The sequence below is a fragment of the Hippichthys cyanospilos genome, chromosome 10 (genome assembly GCF_059441005.1).
Source record: "Hippichthys cyanospilos isolate Australia breed blue-spotted pipefish chromosome 10, RoL_Hcya_1.0, whole genome shotgun sequence".
NCBI lineage: Eukaryota > Metazoa > Chordata > Actinopteri > Syngnathiformes > Syngnathidae > Hippichthys > Hippichthys cyanospilos.
The window spans coordinates 21,664,091-21,682,500 of record NC_142378.1 but is presented as its reverse complement, the minus strand read 5'-3'; the positions used below and the strand labels follow the sequence as shown (position 1 = coordinate 21,682,500).

The following is an 18,410-nucleotide window of genomic DNA, read 5'->3' as shown; positions in this document are numbered from 1 at the left end:
GTTTATAAAACGATATTGATGCTAATTGCTAGCCCATACATAAGGTTTTGCAACATGTGCCTGGAATACGTTGAAAATGACACTCAGAGAAGACCAAACTAGTAACAGTATGAATATGACAGCATGGCACGCTTACAGAACCAATACTAATATTGATGCAGCATTAATTTCTTGTCCGTCTGAAATCAACTTGCTTCGAGGCCTGTTTCATCCAAGTGAGCCACTGTGCATCTCACCCGAAATACTGCAGGGTCAATGGTAAAAATGTGTTTGGTCTATAATGCCCATAGTCTAAAAAAGCAGCTGAATTACACTTAACTAGATAGTTGGCATTTCTGAAGAAATTGTGAGTTAATGCTAAAATGCTGAATGAAATAGTGTAAATCAATGTGGAATGATGTTGAAGGATATGAAAAGCTACAGACTATCATTGAATGATGTTAGTGATGTGGAATGAGAGTGAATAGAACTATTTTGGAGTGCATGGAAATGTTTGCCATGTTGAAATTGGGAACAATCTCAATTGAAAAAGCTAAAAGTTTGAATTTCAAATGAGAACGGTGTGAATCTGTTATGTTGGATGTCTTGTTACAAATGACAGGGGAATTCTCAATTGAAAATGTTGAAACTCCAGAAAATTGTAAATTTTTGGTATAAGAAAAACAATAGCCTACAAGTGTATGATGAACTTTTGGAATACAGAATGTCGAGATTAGAATGATATGAATCAAATGAATTATGTACAAGTACAATAGATGCATGTAAAAATAATGAGGAGGAGAAAAACAGGAGTAACGTTTGAATACTGATAGCATTCACACAATCAGTGGAGTAATGTGGTACCAGTATATGGCGCATCGTTCTGCCCCACCCACTTTTGAAACTTTAGAGCAATCAAATATGTGCCATCAAGGAAGGTAACACCGGCTGGTACTGCAAATCTGAGCATCCATCATAACCTAGTGGCTGATATATATTGTTTCCAACATTATTGCTTGAAAGTGGCAGATCTTCACCCAACTGAATTAACTAGTTAGTAGCAAATCTATCATTCAACTACTATGTGTATCAATAGAACAATGTGGATTCAGTTTTTAAGTATTTTTCCCCACATGCACGCACGCACACGCTCACACAGAGACACTAGCGGTTTTGCTTGTTTGCACACAATGAGCTCATAGCTTACTCACAACTTCACTTGTCTTTTTTTGTTTGTTTGTTTTTATTTTCAAAAGTCGAAAACTTCCCAGACAACCAACTTCTGTTTGTTTGGACAGGGGGGTTCTATTGGTTCGCCTTCTAGACCCACAGTGTTGGTCACATTATCCGCAGCAAGTTAGCTGCAGAAGTGGTGCTGATGCCGACAAACCAGGAAGTGGACAATGCGATTGGCTGCTGCATCTGAAGAGGACTCAGGTATGATACACAATGAGAGGAGGCTACAGCTGAATTTGCCCGGCATGTGTTGGATGAGGCAAGAAAACAAAAACGGTTTTGACAGATTTGGATAATTTAAAATAACTGTGACTTTCAAAATCACGATTTATTGCCAATACGTTAATTGGTCCCATTCAGAACGTCTTGTCAGACCCAATTTTGAAAAATAGGCAGCAAACAAAAGATTAACTTGAGTGTCTAATTTCACACTTGATGGGTGAGTTGCCACTCCAGAGACTCAAATATTTGTATGCAAGTAATTATGAAGTTAGCTTCCTATATTAAGTCTCCTTTAACACAGAATGTGATGTGAGGAAAGAATGAGTGAGGAACCTCAAATGGTTGCTGGTTTTGTGGCCCGCTAGAGATGGTAGACACAGAGCCATTGTCAGCCCTAGAGAGGAAACAGATAGTTGATAAGTTATGTGTCATTACATTGCTGTTTTTTTTTAAACCATACCAATCGGACTTGTTTGTTTAAATATTTATTGATTATCTTATTATTATTTACATTATCACAACAAATTGATTGGGATACTAACAACTTCCACAATACATAGATTTACAGTTTTTTCATTACACAATGAATGTATATCTGTATGTTTAATTAAAAGTACACTTGATTTAGATAGCGATATACTTAATTAAAAAAAAAAAAATAAAATCATGCATACCTTCTTTCTTCCAGCAGCTCCTCAATGAATCCCGACTCACATCTTGGACAGATGTAATCCTTAAAGGGGCCATAATATGACAAGTCAACTTTTTGAAGCGTGTAACCATGTTCCAGTGTTGACGTTTCACCCTAAACACTCCATAAATATTATTTTCCTTCATTGATGCATTACTATGCAAAACTTTCTTGCTTATTATGCGATCTCGCACCGCGCCCTACCCGCATAGTCGAAAATGGCTTGAAGTGCGCTTATGATAACAGGAACAAGACAGAAGCAACTCCCCTACACCTCCCCACACCACCTGTCCAAGAGAAAATGCACGGCGACCTTATACACATCTTTTGGCTTCATTTTGGTTTCGAAGCTGAGGAAAGATTTTGTACCAAGTCGGCAAGTAAACAGCAAGGTGTTATTTATTAGCTACAACGTTTTAATGTAGAAATGCTGGAATCTTGTACCTCTATCAATAATCTAGCGATTACACTTAGAACTGTAACAACTACCTCAAATGCACACAACTGGGACAACCACAGCCAGAGTTGTCCTGCTTTGTCTCGTACTGTTGGATTGTTCTGTCATATGCTGCTACTTATGTCTTGTCTTGGGGTACTCTTGCCATACCTGGTTTTTCGTATTTAGTTTTTAGTTTTAGTTGTTAGTTTAGCAACACAAGGCAAAGTAGATCAGAAAATACTGCACTTTACATTACTATAGATTAGTATCTAGTTTTTAGGTTTGTCTCGTCTTGCGCACCTGCACTTTGTTATTGTACATGTAAAACGCAGAGGATAGTGAGAAACGCAATTTCGATTCCTTTGTATGTTAAGCACATGTGAAGAAATTGACAATAAACTTGACTTTGATAATTAATAACATGAGCATCACTGCCTGCTACTGACAGGGCGGTAGAAGTGGAAAAATAAATAAATAGGTTACTATTAAGGGCCATGAATTTTTGCTTTAAGTCTCGGTTGGTTCTGTACCAACCGTGAAAACTACTCAAGTAGACTTTAAGTTCACTGTAATGTAGGGCTGGCTGATAAAAGTAATGCCCATGGAATTCAAACTATCTTTCCCATTCTTCTCTGCCACACCTCCATGCACTCCTTGGCAATTTGATCATCATGGCCATCATGCCATTCATCTTTAAAATCCGACTACCCATAATCTTGGATGGTGAGCAGAGCCAGAGGGGTCTCAAGCCAGAGCAGTGAGCTATGAGTTGTGTTGCCTCTGCCAAGGAAAACATGCTGCTTGATTGCCTGGCCCACGGTGAATGTCAGTTTGGATTTGACATGTATCGTGTGTGGCACCAACCCTGGGACTTTTGCTAATATGCTTAATGTGTAACATAATGAGTAGGATCGTTGGAGCTGATCATAAGAGAATCTTAAGAGAAGATGATTCTAGAATACGATAGCCCAGCAGACAATAGGACGGCGTAAACGCAATAGCATAACGACGGTGACGTTGAAGTTGTGACAAATCGTGTAACATCGACTTGAACGTCAATAGAAGTCTTTGTTCTACTCGAGTGCACTTTTAAAAGGATATAACGAATTTCCTGAAAAGTGATACAAACGGACGTTTTAACTCGAAACACATTTTACATTTAAGACGAGTCTTAACGGTAGATAGCTACCATTAGGCATGACAATTAAAACGGGACCTTGTAGCAGTCAGCATGCTAACATTCGGCTCCGATGACGAAGCGGCCCTCTAAAATCGTCAGAAAACATCAAAACTTCGTTGTAAAAGCTCAAACGTTTTGTACCTTAACACACTATCAAGTGTACTTACAGGGAGGCGGGGGCTAATCTCAGCGGAACATCTGTGGCAGAAGAACCGGCTAGGCCACGGATGTGCTTCGGCCATCTTAGGCGGAGAGGTTGGAACATGTATGGGGCACCACAGAGGACAATGTTATCACAACATCAACTAGCCAAAATTTACAGTTCGAATTTCTTCCCTTCGAGTCTGAATGAATGTCCACAAATAAACGTATTATAATGCCGATTTTGGCCGAAGACTAACGAGCTTTAATGTGTGTAAGAGTAGAGATAAACCAAATAGTTCAGCCATTTTATTGTTATACAGTATATATATATATATATATATATATATATATATATATATATATATATATATATATATATATATATATATATTGTGGCGAGGCGAAGAAACCACACGTTGCTGTGCTAGTGGAGATCTTTACTCTTCGCATGCCATCACAAAACTGATACAACAAAGTCCAAAACAGCAAAGACAAAGCCAACAGGTTCAAAGCATCAAAGGACCATAGCAACATGCCTACTGGGTGAGAGACATGGTCCTAGTGTCCGCCACACAGCTCTCCCCCGAACACCCAGAAAGGCATAACAGAAAACCCCACAGGGTATTGACCAGTCTGGCACCCTGAGTCTCAGTCCGGTCCTGGGCGGTGTATGTGACACCAGGGCCCCAGGTGCGACAGGAGTAAGGGTGAGACGCTCAGCGTGAAAACCATGAGGTAGCGTTGGCACAGGGATGTTCTGAAGTTCCGCAGGAGCCGGAGTGGCAGCGCTGACCTGAATGCTGGCAGGCACAGTGGCTTCCGAGGGACGGCCGGTCGCGGCTGCGTCCCAGTCTGTGCCTGGGCATGAACCTGCTGCGGCACCAACACCAGCTGACCCACTCCGATGTACACTCAGACCATACCTGCGGGCATGGTGAATCGGAGGGGCGGCTGAATGATGGTGGCTGGAGGCCTACTGCTGAGGCCGGACGGACATCGGTAGTAGATGAGGCCGCCCGGCTGGAAGATCCCGGTCGACGGCCAGGGACTCCTAAATTGGACTGCACAGCCGTTCTCACTAGCGCCCGTACCAGCCTATTGTTGGCTGGCTCGATCCCTGGTGCGCCAAGGGACTGGGCGACGAGTGAGAGGACCCTTGTGTTAACGATTGTTCCTTCCACTGCCATACGCTCCCTTTTACCATTTAATTGACATTTTTGCCATTCGAACACACACACAATTTCCACTTTTTTTCTGTTTTTACCCAATATATTGTATATTATTTCGCGTACGCAAACCATTCAAACCTTGTATGTTAAAGATTGTTAATTCCACTGCCATATACTTCCTTTATACCTATTAATTCATGTTTTTGCAATTTTAATACCCACACAATTTCCACTTTTTTCAGTTTCCCCCCCCCTGTATCTTGGCCTATTCACAGCGTTCCAACTTTATATGTAAAAGATTGTTCTTTCCATTGCCATTCACTTCCTTTCCCTTATTGTGTGAAGGTGTAACCTTGTGCTCGGCCATTTTCTTTATAATAATAATAATAATAATAATAATAATAATAATAATTATTATTATTATTATTATCATTATTATTATTATTATTATTATTATTATTATTATGCCTGTTTTTCGACGAGTTTCAACTTATTCCCAGTTTATCCGATTCACACCATTCCCATTGCAATTTCATATGATTCCAATTATGTGGGCGCTTCCATTTATGTAATTCCCACTATTCATAATTTTCCCACAATTCCCTGTTTTGTACCCCAAAAATGGCCCAATGTTAATTCTATGGGGTTTCGGCCCATTGACTTACATCGGGTGATATTACATTTAATATTTACAGCTTCCTCTTTTCATATTTTCAATATTTTGCTCCTCGATGCCCGCCATTCCACTTTTACCCACAATTCCACGTATTCAGTTTTTCCCTTCTATCTTTGCCATTCTTTATCCGATTCCGACCTTTGCAACTTTAATCGATTCCCCCGATGCCCGCCCTTCCATTTTTACCCACAGTTCAAAATTTACCCACAATTCCACTTTTTCAGTTTTTTCCCTTCTATCTTTGCCATTCTTCATCTGATTCCGACCGTTCCAACCTTAACTGATTCCTCCAATTCCCACCATTCCATGGTTGTATCCATTTTGCTCTTCCCAGAATTCAAAATTTACCCACAAGCTCACATAGATAGAAGGGTAAAACTGAAGTAGTGCAATTTTTCCCTTCTTTCTTTGCCATTCAACACCTTTGCCTTCAGAGGTTACACCTTCACATGCAATTTCTTTAGGAATTGCAAATATTCTAGTTAATTTATGTTTTTGCAATTCGATTACCCACACAATTTTCATTTTTTTCCTTGTATCTTTTACATTATTTTCCTTTTTTAAACCGTTTCTACTTTAATTATTAAAGATTGTTCTTTCCACTGCCATACACTTTCTTTCACTGATTAAATTGTTTTTGCAATTTGAATACCCACACACTTTCCACTTTTTCAGTTTTTCCCTTGTATCTTCAACAATAGTTGGCCTATTCAAACCGTTCCAACGTAGTAATATTCAGATTTTCTATCCGATTCAACTCGTTCTAAAATTCAATGTCATTCTACAATTCAATGTCTCTTCTTTCAGTGCTTACGCCTTCACAGGAAATTTCTTCAGGAATTGTACATTTTCTAGCCATTTATCCATCCATCCATCCATCCATCCATTTTCTATAGCCGCTTATCCCCACAGGGGTCGCAGGCTTGCTGGTGCCTATCTCAGCTGGCTTCGGACCGTAGGCGGGGTACACCCTGAACTGGTTGCCAGCCAATGGCGGGGCACACAGAGACGGACGACCAATCACGCGCCCAATCACACCTAAGGACAATTTAGTATGTCCAATTCACCTGCCATGCATGTTTTTGGGGAGCGGGAGGAAGCTGGAGTGCCCGGAGAGAACCCACGCGGGCTCGGGGAGAACATGCAAACTCCACACAGGAAGGCCGGAGCCAGGTGGATTTGAACCGGGACCATTGAACTGTGAGGCGGACGTGCTATTCACTGTCATTTATCAATCAATGTTACTTTATTCATTTATTTTTCAGACCAAAACTCCAAAAGATGTGCTGTGAAAAATAAAACCATAATGGATTTATCAAAATCACGATACTTGATAACATATTTGGACAAAAATAGGAATGAGTTAAAAGCAAGTAGATAGAAAAGTAATTGTGGATTTCTTTCATTGGGAGAGCCGTAATATTTAGCTATAAACAAGAGTCTCTCTTGCACTCAAAAGCACTTAAAAGCAGCCCCACTGGTCAAAACATGGCATTTAAATTAACATTATGTTTGTAAAATATGATTTAAGCAGATAACACTGGCATATATCTGAGACACAAACTCATATATGAATAGAAAATTGCTGCAAGGCTTCTAGATGGCAATCTTATGACTCAATTGGGTATTACAGCTGTCTATTTAAATATACAGGCCACGCACATATCCATTTGCGCTTGCGCAGAAGCCCGCAACTGTTGGTGTGATTGCCCTGGCTTCTGGCTCAGGCACATTTTACAGCCTGGCGACACAAGTTAGCTGAATTCTAATTGGCTAAAACTACAGCACTGCAAGGTGCTTAACCAAATGGATATACTATGACACGAAAACAGCACAATGTGGAGAATAATTTTCTATACAAAATTTTCATATTTAGTAAAAATAAATGTAAAATGAAATTGACTTTTTTAATAGTTATTATAATTATTATAGTTTATTATAGTTATGGTAATGTCAGGTTATTTTAGGCCAGCAGAGAAGGCCTTGCTGGCCCTCACGGTACACCACTGAGGAAATCAAAGTCTGAGTGGCATTGCATGTCTTAAATTTAAATGAAAACAAAACAAAGGTTATGATGTTTGGTCCCAGTGGCTCGTTTATGTCCCAACCTGTTGACCTGGGCCTTCTGGCTTTTTATCTAAATCCAACAGCCTCAGATGTGTGTTTTAAATAGGACAGTGATTTTAAATTGTACTGACAAATCAGTGCTCTTTTTAAATCCAACTTTTTTCATCTTAGGCAGCTTGCTAAAGTAATGGCGTTACTTTTTCAGCAGCACTTCAATATAGTAATGTATGCCTCCAATTCATCTAAGCTGGATTGCTGTAAAAACTTTATTATATCAGTAGATATAGGTGAGTTGAAGTGAGTTTATTAGTAGAAGCACAGTTGACTCAAACTCGAGATTTCTATGACACAGGTAGAGAAGTAATTATTCACAAATTGAGTTTTGAAAAATATTCACTCAATCTATTCAAGAATTAAACAAAAATCCTGCAAATTTGTTGGCCCCCATGTGAGCAGATGAAAGACGTAGTTGGACAGTCTCAATCTTTAGCAAAATTTCACCAGTCATAAGCAGTCTCAAGACCTTTTCGTTGCTGTGCACAATTACTCAGCTTGTCCACACCGTGGTGGGGATTTGTGGTTACCAAGGGAACTGGTTCCCTTTTGCAAGTATTTGACAATCTTGAAGATATATATATATATATATATATATATATATTTATTTATTTTTATTTTTTTAAATGTAACTGACAAAAGCAGAAGCACCAATTCTGAAGTGTTTTGAGCAAATATGATCTGCTCATATGCAGCCAAATGTGCTGTGTGTCTGCCCTTGTGGTCATTTTTTTTTTTCTCTAGAAATTCCAGGTTGTTCCAGTGGAGGCGGAGTCTCTAGCTGTACACCAATCCACAATTTTCATTTGGGGACTGTTTAAGTGCAGCTCTGGGTTAAGAACAACGTCAGATGATTCTTTGGTTTATCTATCTGGAAGGGCCACATGCAAAATGTCACATGTATCCTTAGGGTGGGTTGTGGCACCAGGTTTACAATAGGGTGAGGTAGGATTGAACCGGAGGAGCAAACGTTTTGACCGCAGGTATTTTATTTCAAATGCTGTTTGGTAAATTTGTTGATTTATTTATGGTTTACTACGGTTTACTTTTGAACAGAGCTACTCCTGCAGAAAAAAAAATGGACAGAACAGGTGCACCTGTCAAGTGGTCTTTTGTTTGGTACACACCGCAGCATGCAAGCAGAAAGGTGCGTCAACCGGGTCCATCGATGGGCCCAATCTTCACGAGCTCCGTATAGAATGAGATTCTTACACTAACTGTCAATTCCGAGTAGTCTTTCTTCACCTTATTGTGCCATCCTCGCTCTAGTGAGTATTTTGTGTTTGAACTTCTTACACCTGTTTCTTTGTTACTTTTCAGAGATCATCCAGTGGCTTTCGTCCTTGTAGAGTCTGTGCCTCCTTTGTCTGTTAGTCTTTTTGTGATAATCCACTCTACTGACCTTCTGTCTTTGCCATTCTTTTTTGATACATTGCATTTGTTATTTGATCAGATTTTTGTTGATACATTGTAGTGCTACATTTTCACAATTGTTTTTGCTCTTTGTAATGATTAAAATGATCAGTTATTCCAGTCTGCTCTGGGGTTCTTGCTACTTTGATCGCTCATAGCATAACAAAATGATCTCAAAGTCATGAGACAATCTGAGGTACTCCTGAATATGAAACAACCAAAGAGTTTTTCAACTTGAATAAGAAGATTATTAGGCAATAGCCAAGTCATTCACCAGACCAGAATCAGATAGAGGATGATTTTCACTTGCTGTAGACAAATTAAGTTTGTGGTAGTCATTTTCTGTATTCAGATGTTGACTTGCTTGAGTGTTGTCATTTTAACTTGGGGTTTGTTTGAAAGTTGGTTAATGTTTTGTTGAAAGGATCGGTGCTGGTCGGCGCTCAGGAGACAAAGACAACACTCAACAAAAGACCAACGTTCCCAAATGCTATTTAGCCCAAATAACTGGCATATTTATTTTGACCAAATGCAAGTTCTCAAATACAGTTGACGTTGCGTGAAATCATCATATGAGCCTCTTACCTATGCCGAGAAGGTGGAGAGCCAACACCCAAGCAGAGCTCCGCTTGTCAACCGGCTGGGCGTTCGTCCGCAACCCGCAGCAGACTCTACCTGTTTGTACTCTGCATCTCTCTTTTGTACTTTTTCAGTTGCGTACGCGAGGAAGGGCAGGTGGCCTACCCGTCCGCCCTGGCGCCGCAACACCTGTTTCCCGATTTGTTATTGACACCTAAGTGTGTCCTTCAGGCTCTGAAAAGCAACTTGCTCAATAATGTTCTCCTTTGATGAAAACATCTTATACAATAATAACTGTCAACCTCCCACAACAATGGTCTTCTTTGGTATGAAAACAAGATAGTAAAATGGTCAAAACGTCCTGACCAAAAACAAGTTAGTGAAAAACAACTTCTATAACCATGGTTGCACAATATATTCGGGTTTTCAACGGCTATGGGAAGCATCACTAATTACTTTTCCTCTCAGTTAATATAAAAAAAAAATCGCCTCAAGACTTGGTGACTTCCTCCAAAATTTCAAGACACCTTGCTGATTGTGCTAGACCGGTTTTTCAAGAATAACTATGCAACATCTCATAGCAGAACATGTTTATTCTGCTACTTCTGTTATCTGGTTGACAACAACATGTTATTCCAGCCTCCATTCCATTCCAGTTTCTTAATTAGATGGCATTGTGATTGTTATCATACTTAATGGCGTGTTTGTGTTCACCATTTATAGAAGGACAAAGTGATGGCCACATCTGGATGTCTAATAACAAAATGCGGTTTTAAAAAAAATAGGTCTAGCTCATTAAATTTGAACAGCCAAAACAACAACAAATGAAATATATAGAAAAAAGGGTGCTATGTCTTCTTTCTGAGTAAAGGCAGTGAGCAGTAAATGAGTCATTGAAAATGAGTCACAGTAATACAGTAGAAACAGGCCATACACCTAATGGTGTACCAGATGTCATGTTGCTGTTCGCAAAACAACAAGGCTACTCTAAAAGTGTCAAACACCAGCTTTTTCACATTTTGTGTCAATGTTTTTACGATGTACAACCATTCGGAAGAAAGAGGGGTCAATCTTTTATATGGTGCAAACGCTAGTGACTAGCGTTGTTTTTGGCTGAATGGAGTTCTTGGACCTTCAGTTCTGTAAGTCAGGATGTTGGACTCTCCCTGGACATCCACTTCTGTGAGTTGAGAGGTTAGTGTTTTTGTGCCCAAAGGTATAAGGTCTCCCTGTCTCAGAGTAAAGTTGTTTCTCAAAACAGATGATCATTCTTTTTTTTTAAGGCTTAAAGTCCTTGGGATTCTTTGGAGTGAAGTACTCCGATCTGACATGATTGTGTATTTAAGTATCTGTGTTGTAATTAGTGGGCATATTTTGGCCACTTTTTTAATAAGTGGGATTACTGGCACTGAACAAATGAGAAAAAAGGCACAGTGTCACAGTCCACCATTCCATTCACCTCACTCTTTGCCTCACCACATCTGCTCAACTTCCCTCCCAATCAGCACTAAACACCAACAAATGCTGCTAATTATCTGCTCATTATATAACCCCGTCTCGTGTTCCCGACCATCAGTTAGCCCGAGGTTTGGCAACCCGTGGCTCATTAGCGCCGTCCTAGTGGCTCCCTGGAGCTTGTTCAAAAATGTTTGAACATGAAAAAAGATGGGGGAGAGAAATATTTTTTTAGTTTTAATTTGGTTTCTGTAGGAGGAAAAACATGAGAGAAACATTCTTAACGTTTTCCAATGCTGTAAAATGTGTAGAATAAACATTACATTTCAACATTTCTGTCAACAAAGAATGAAATCATAGCCTGCCACAAGCGTTTCTATTAGCAGGGCGGGATGCTAGGCAAGTGGCCGTTGTAAACACACCAGCAGCCATGAGCCATGGGCCAAAGGGAAAAAGAGAAAAATAACTGAGGAGAACAGAGGATTCAGCGTTTCTTGGACCGAATTATTTGCGTTTGTTGCCAATGCGGAAGGATTGCCTGAATGTTTGCTCTGGAGCGAAAAGTTGTCAAATAACAAAAAGATGTGGAAAGGCATTTTCAGGGAAGGCATGCTACATTTGTAGCCGAGTACCCAGTTGGACGCGAGACAAAATGTGTGATTGCATTACTTAGCTTGTAGTCCTGTGTCAAGATTAAAGTTACATCTTACATGCCCGATGTTGAGAAGCTGACCAATGACGTCCGAAAACAGAAGTCACATTAAATGGGTAAGAACACAATCTTGCCATAGGCATATCGGTGACCCAAAAAGAGTACCCATATTTTATTCGATAAAAAATCCATTTTTTAACGAATGTCTTTTCTGTTGCAGGACGTGAAAGGTGAACCTATGGATGATCGTTTTCAGCTATAGTTGCCCCAAAAATGTCTTGGACAAATCAGCAGAAGATATTCTCCCTGGAGATCTATTTTGCGACAAAATCATACCAGAGTGTACAGATTCAGTTTCGAAAACGTTTCCATTGTCGCAACTTTCCACCAAAATCAACGATTGTTAGTTGGGTTACGAAGTTCAGAGAGCATGGGACTGTAGTGAACTTATGTTCTAAAGCCACAGGGGAACTTATTCAGGCAGGAAAAAGAGTGCAAGGACAGAGGAAAACATTGCTGCAGTGAGGGACTCAGTAGGACGCAGCCCTAGGAATTCAGTGCGTAGACGCAGCCAAGAACTTGGAATGACAAGGGAGTCACTGCGGCATGTTCTTACGTCTGATCACCTATACCCATACAAGATCCAAATAAAGCAAAAAATAACTGATTATTATTTTTATTATTGTGTGAAGGTGAAACCTTCACACTTACAGTATGTTTTTCTCCACCTTTATTGTGTGAAGGTGAAACCTTTACACTTATGTTTTTCTCCACCTTTATTATTATTATTGTGTGAAGGTGAAACCTTCACACATATGTTATTCTACCGCTTTATTATTATTATTGTGTGAAGGTGGAACCTTCACACATATGTTATTGTGCTCGGCCATTTTCTTTATTATTGTGTGAAGGTGGAACCTTCACACATATGTTATTGTGCTCGGCCATTTTCTTTATTATTATTGTGTGAAGGTGGAACCTTCACACATATGTTATTGTGCTCGGCCATTTTCTTTATTATTATTATTGTGTGAAGGTGGAACCTTCGCACATATGTTATTGTGCTCGGCCATTTTCTTTATTATTGTGTGAAGGTGAAACCTTCACACATATGTTATTCCTTGACTTTATTATTATTATTATTGTGTGAAGGTGAAACCTTCACACATATGTTATTCATTGACTTTATTATTGTGTGAAGGTGGAACCTTCACACTTATGTTTTTCTCCACCTTTATTATTATTATTATTGTGTGAAGGTGAAACCTTCACACTTATGTTTTTCTCCACCTTGATTATTGTGTGAAGGTGAAACCTTCACACTTATGTTTTTCTCCACCTTTATTATTGTGTGAAGGTGAAACCTTCACACTTATGTTTTTCTCCACCTTTATTATTATTATTTTTTTTTATTCCGACCGTTTTTTAGGTTCGTTTTAAATCTTTCCCAGTTCATTCATTTCACACCCTGGGTTTAAATCCCAGGTTGCGTCTTTTCGCACATTCAGTGTTTTTTTTTCCAGTTAATTCCGTATTTTCTTTTGGTTTCAACGCCTTCCCAGTTCATCCAATTCATGCCGTTCAAACTTCATATCATTCCACATATTCATGTTTAGTGCGGGTCTATTTTTCAAGTTTCAACTTTTCATCGTTTTCCTACAATTTAAGTTTTTGTACCGTAAAAATGGCCTAATGTTAAGTGAATGGGGTGGTCTTCGTACTTTATTTTTAAACTTTAACGGTTTCCGCATTTCCTATGTCCCCGTGGCTCATGGGAATTGTGTACCGTATTCCAACTTCATGTGCGTGGTTTAAATCCCAGGTTGCGTCTTTTCGCACATTCAGTGGTTTTTTTTCCAGTTAATTCCGTATTTTCTTTTGGTTTCAACGCCTTCCCAGTTCATCCAATTCATGCCGTTCAAACTTCATATCATTCCACATATTCATGTTTAGTGGGGGTCTATTTTTCAAGTTTCAACTTTTCATCGTTTTCCTACAATTTAAGTTTTTGTACCGTAAAAATGGCCTAATGTTAAGTGAATGGGCTGGTCTTCGTACTTTATTTTTAAACTTTAACGGTTTCGGCATTTCCTATGTCCCCGTGGCTCATGGGCTTTGTGTACCGCATTCGCACTTCATGTTCGTGGGTTCAATCCCAGGCTGCGCCTTTTCGCACATTCAGTGTTTTTTTTTTTTCAGTTAATTCCGTATTTTCTTTTGCTTTCAACTCCTTCCCAGTTCATCCAATTCATGCCGTTCATGCCGTGCTTTTGTATTTTTCAAGGTTCAACTATTCATCGTTTTCCTACAATTCACGTTTTTTATACTGTTCATATTTAAAGAATTTAGCCTTTTCAAACTGTTCTTACTTTCATTTCATCTTACTTTTCATTCGACAGTTGAACTTTTCTCAGTTTTTTTAACTTTGTATTATTCGTAATACTTCACAGATTCACGTTCAAACATACTTCATTCCCTTTATTTAAAGCTTTCACAGTGTGGTCTGACACCGCCCCCCAGTGGCCCAGTGTTAGAGTTGTCATCTTCAACATGTCCGTGTCCCGGTTCGGGCAAATTGCGTTTCACGTTTACAGTTGTTTTTTCTCTTCTGCTTTTAGTTCGGATCATCCACACTTTTTTTTATAATTCAAACATTCGTTTTTTTTTAGTTTCCAACTTTGTGTTATTCATATTTTTTCACACATTCACATCATTCCACAGTTCAACTTTTTTCAATTTTTCAACTTTGTATTATTCATATTTCTTCACATTAACATTATACCACAGTTCATCTTTCAGCTACAATTCAAGTTTTTCTACCGTAAAAAATGGCCTAATGTTAAGTGAATGGTGTGATTCAAAAACATGCAGGATACAAGCCCTCGAGGACTGGAGTTTGACACCTACAGTTTAGTTACACAAAGTACACCATTTCCCATGATGCCATCGGGCGGCCATCTTAGACCACTGAAGACTCCAACTCCCATCTGCCCTCATGGGCGGCCATCTTGGATATTTTCTTAGACGTCTCATGACCTCTCACTTCTGCTTCCACCTCGTACAGCATCTGGCTTGGTGAACTCAGCTTGATTCATACATTGTTTTTTTCAGTTTTTCAACTTTGTATTATTCATATTTCAAGCAGTAAAAAAACTGAAAAAGTTTGATTAGGGATCATTTTTAAACTCCTGATAATGGGTTTTCACACATTCAGTGTTTTTTTTCAGTTAATTCAGTATATTCTTTTGGTTTCAACTCCTTCCCAGCTCATCCAATTCATGCCGTTCAAACTTCATATCATTCCACATATTCACGTGAAGTGCTTTTGTATTTTTCAAGGTTCAACTATTCATCGTTTTCCTACAATTCACGTTTTTTATACTGTTCATATTTAAAGAATTTAGCCTTTTCAAACTGTTCTTACTTTCATTTCATCTTACTTTTCATTCCACAGTTGAACTTTTCTCAGTTTTTTAAACTTTGTATTATTCGTAATTCTTCACAGATTCACGTTCAAACATACGTCATTCTCTTTATTTAAAGCTTTCACAGTGTGGTCTGACACCGCCCCCCAGTGGCCCAGTGGTAGAGTTGTCATCTTCAACATGTCCGTGTCCCGGTTCGGGCAAATCGCGTTTCACGTTTACAGTTGTTTTTTCTCTTCTGCTTTTAATTCGGATCATCCACACTTTTTTAAGATTAAAACATTCGGGTTCTTTTCAGTTTTCAACTTTGTGTTATTCATATTTTTTCACACATTCACATCATTCCACAGTTCAACTTTGTTCAATTTTTCAACTTTGTATTATTCATATTTCTTCACATTACCATTATACCACAGTTCAACTTTCAGCTAAAATTCAAGTTTTTCTACCGTAAAAAATGGCCTAATGTTAAGTGAATGCTGTGATTCAAAAACATGCAGGATACAAGCCCTCGAGGACTGGAGTTTGAAACCTATAGTTTAGTTACACAAAGTACACCATTTCCCATGATGCCGTCGGGCGGCCATCTTAGACCACTGAAGACTCCAACTCCCATCTGCCCTCATGGGCGGCCATCTTGGATATTTTCTTAGACGTCTCATTACCTGTCACTTCTGCTTCCACCTCGTACAGCATCTGGCTTGGTGAACTCAGCTTGATTCATACATTCAGTTTTTTTCAGTTTTTCAGTTTTCAACTTTGTATTATTCATATTTCAAGCAGTAAAAAAACTGAAAAGTTTGCTTAGGGATCATTTTTAAACTCCTGATAATGAGCTAATCATTTGAATGAGGTGGATTTGAATGAGGTGGATTGTGGATTGATTGAAACAGTGAAGAAATGTGAATAATACAAAGTTGAAAAACTTTGTATTTTCTCTTCTGCTTTTACTTCGGATCATCCACACTTTTTTACGATTCAAACATTCGTTTTTTTTTTTCAGTTTCTCAGTTTTTCAACTTTGTAGGATTCATAATTTTTCACAGATTCACTTCATTCTCCAGTTCAACTTTTTCAGTTTTTCATTCATCTTCAAATTCCACAGTTCAACTTTTTTTCAGTTTTTCAACTTTGTATTCATATTTCTTCACAGATTCACACCATTCAATCGTTCCACGTAATTCCACTTTTCAACTCCCAAACCTTCAACGGTTTCACCTTCACACGCAATTTCTTCAGAAATTGCACATTTTCTAGTTATTATTCTTATTCTGCCTGTTTTTCGACGAGTTTCAGCTCATTCCCAGTTTATCCGATTCACACCGTTCCAATTTCACATTATTCCAGTTAAGCGCCCGAAGGGCGTTTCCATTTTTGGAATTCCAAGTATTCACAGTTTTCCCAGAATTCCCGGTTTTCCACCCCAAAAAGGCCCATTGACTTACATTGGGTCATTTTTTGTTTCATTATTACAGCTTTCCCTTTTCATATTTTCAATATTTAACTCATTCATCTCATTTTAGGGATCCTTCCCATCATTCCAGTAATTAATACATTCCAATATTTTCCCATAATTCCATATTTTTCATCCTTCAAATATTCATAATTCATTTCCAATGGGAGGGCTTCCCATTCATTCCCAATGGGAGATTAAACATTTTACATTTTGAGCTTTCCTATTTCATATTCATAACATTTATCTCATACATTTCGCCTTATGGCTCATTCCCACCATTGTAACAGTTAATAATTATGAATATTTTCCCATAATTCAATATTTTTCATGTATAACAATTCATAATTCATTTCCAGCGGTGGATTTAACATTTTTTACTTGAAGCTTCTCCACTTCACACTCACATTAATCAGTTAATACATTCCCCAATATCAATACTACTCATATTCACACCTTCCAGTAATTCATAACTATTTTCATATTTTTACCCATAATTCCTTATTCCCATTTTCCTCACCAAAACTTTGTAACCTTCTATCTTGGCCATTCCTGCTCCGATTCCCACCGTTCCAACTTTAATCGATTCCCCTGATGCCCGCCATTTCATTCGTGTATCCCCTTTCCTCTTCCCATGATTCAAAAATTACCCACAATTCCACTTATTCAGTTTTTCCCCTCTATCTTTGCCATTCTTCATCCGATTCTGACCGTTCCAACTTTAATCAATTCCCCCAATGCCCGCCACTCCATTTTTACCCACAATTCAAAAATTACCCATAATTTTGATAATTTGATAATTGATAATTTTTACTTTTTGAAATTTTGTGATATTTTACAAAATTTGAAAAATTATTGTTTTTTCACTTTAATGACTACAGGTGTTTGTCCGATTCAGGCCGATTCAGCGTTTAACCATTCATCTTGACCCTTCCTATGAACTCAAAGTGTCATTTACCCACAATGCATCTGTTTTGCATAAGTAATAGCCCCCTAAAACTCGCGAAAAATCAGATTTTTGATGTTTCCTCTTGTGATATCTCCATTTGCGTCCGACCTATACTTATCGTTCCAACTTTAGGTGTTTCCCATTATGGGTTAGTTTGCAAGGAACACCCACGCACCAACAATTTCAAGTTTTTCCCATTTTTTACCCATAATTCCTCAGTTAATTATTCTTGCCAAAACATTGTAACCTTCTGTCTTTGCCATTCTTCATCCGATTCCCACCGTTCCAACTTTAATTGATTCCATTCATCCCCACCAATTCATTGGTGTATTCATTTACCTCTTACTAGGAATCAAAAATTACCCACAATTCCACACACTGTACCTTTAATGAACCAATTCATTTTCAATGAGGTCATTCATTGTGTGGGCCTTTGGCCTTCGGTGACTACTGTTTGGATCGACAAAGTATTCTTTTTCCCATGGGGTCATCAGGTGGCCATCTTGGACACTTGACTACATACACCGAGACTCCATCTCCCATCAACCCTCAGGGGCGGCCATCTTGGCTATCTGATCAGACATCTCATTCAGTTTTTCCCTTCTATCTTTGCCAGTCTTCATCCGA

At 38.7% G+C, this 18,410-nt stretch overlaps 1 protein-coding gene and 1 long non-coding RNA gene across 3 annotated transcripts in view; one reads left to right on the top strand and one right to left on the bottom strand.

The window, feature by feature from the left end:
* Positions 1-4,167, bottom strand: part of LOC148417525 (E3 ubiquitin-protein ligase RNF126-like) — a 13,175-nt gene extending 9,008 nt beyond the window's left edge. Inside the window, exons 1-3 of one of the 2 annotated variants that reach the window (XM_088425699.1) lie at positions 3,915-4,167; positions 2,112-2,170; positions 1,771-1,831 (exon numbers count right to left, since the gene is read on the bottom strand). In XM_088425699.1, the coding sequence (XP_088281825.1) occupies positions 1,771-1,831; positions 2,112-2,170; positions 3,915-3,989 (195 nt within the window). In that variant the 5' untranslated portion in view covers positions 3,990-4,167. Of the gene's footprint in view, positions 1-1,770; positions 1,832-2,111; positions 2,243-2,332; positions 2,357-3,914 lie in introns of those variants that run through there. The other variant, XM_088425698.1, reaches the window with a different exon arrangement.
* A 4,522-nt stretch (positions 4,168-8,689) lies between these two features.
* LOC148417524 (uncharacterized) lies at positions 8,690-9,390 on the top strand. Its single transcript, XR_015866906.1, has 3 exons — positions 8,690-8,840; positions 8,914-9,004; positions 9,178-9,390. It is a non-coding gene; the product is annotated as an uncharacterized LOC148417524 (long non-coding RNA).
* The last annotated feature ends 9,020 nt before the right edge of the window (positions 9,391-18,410 follow it).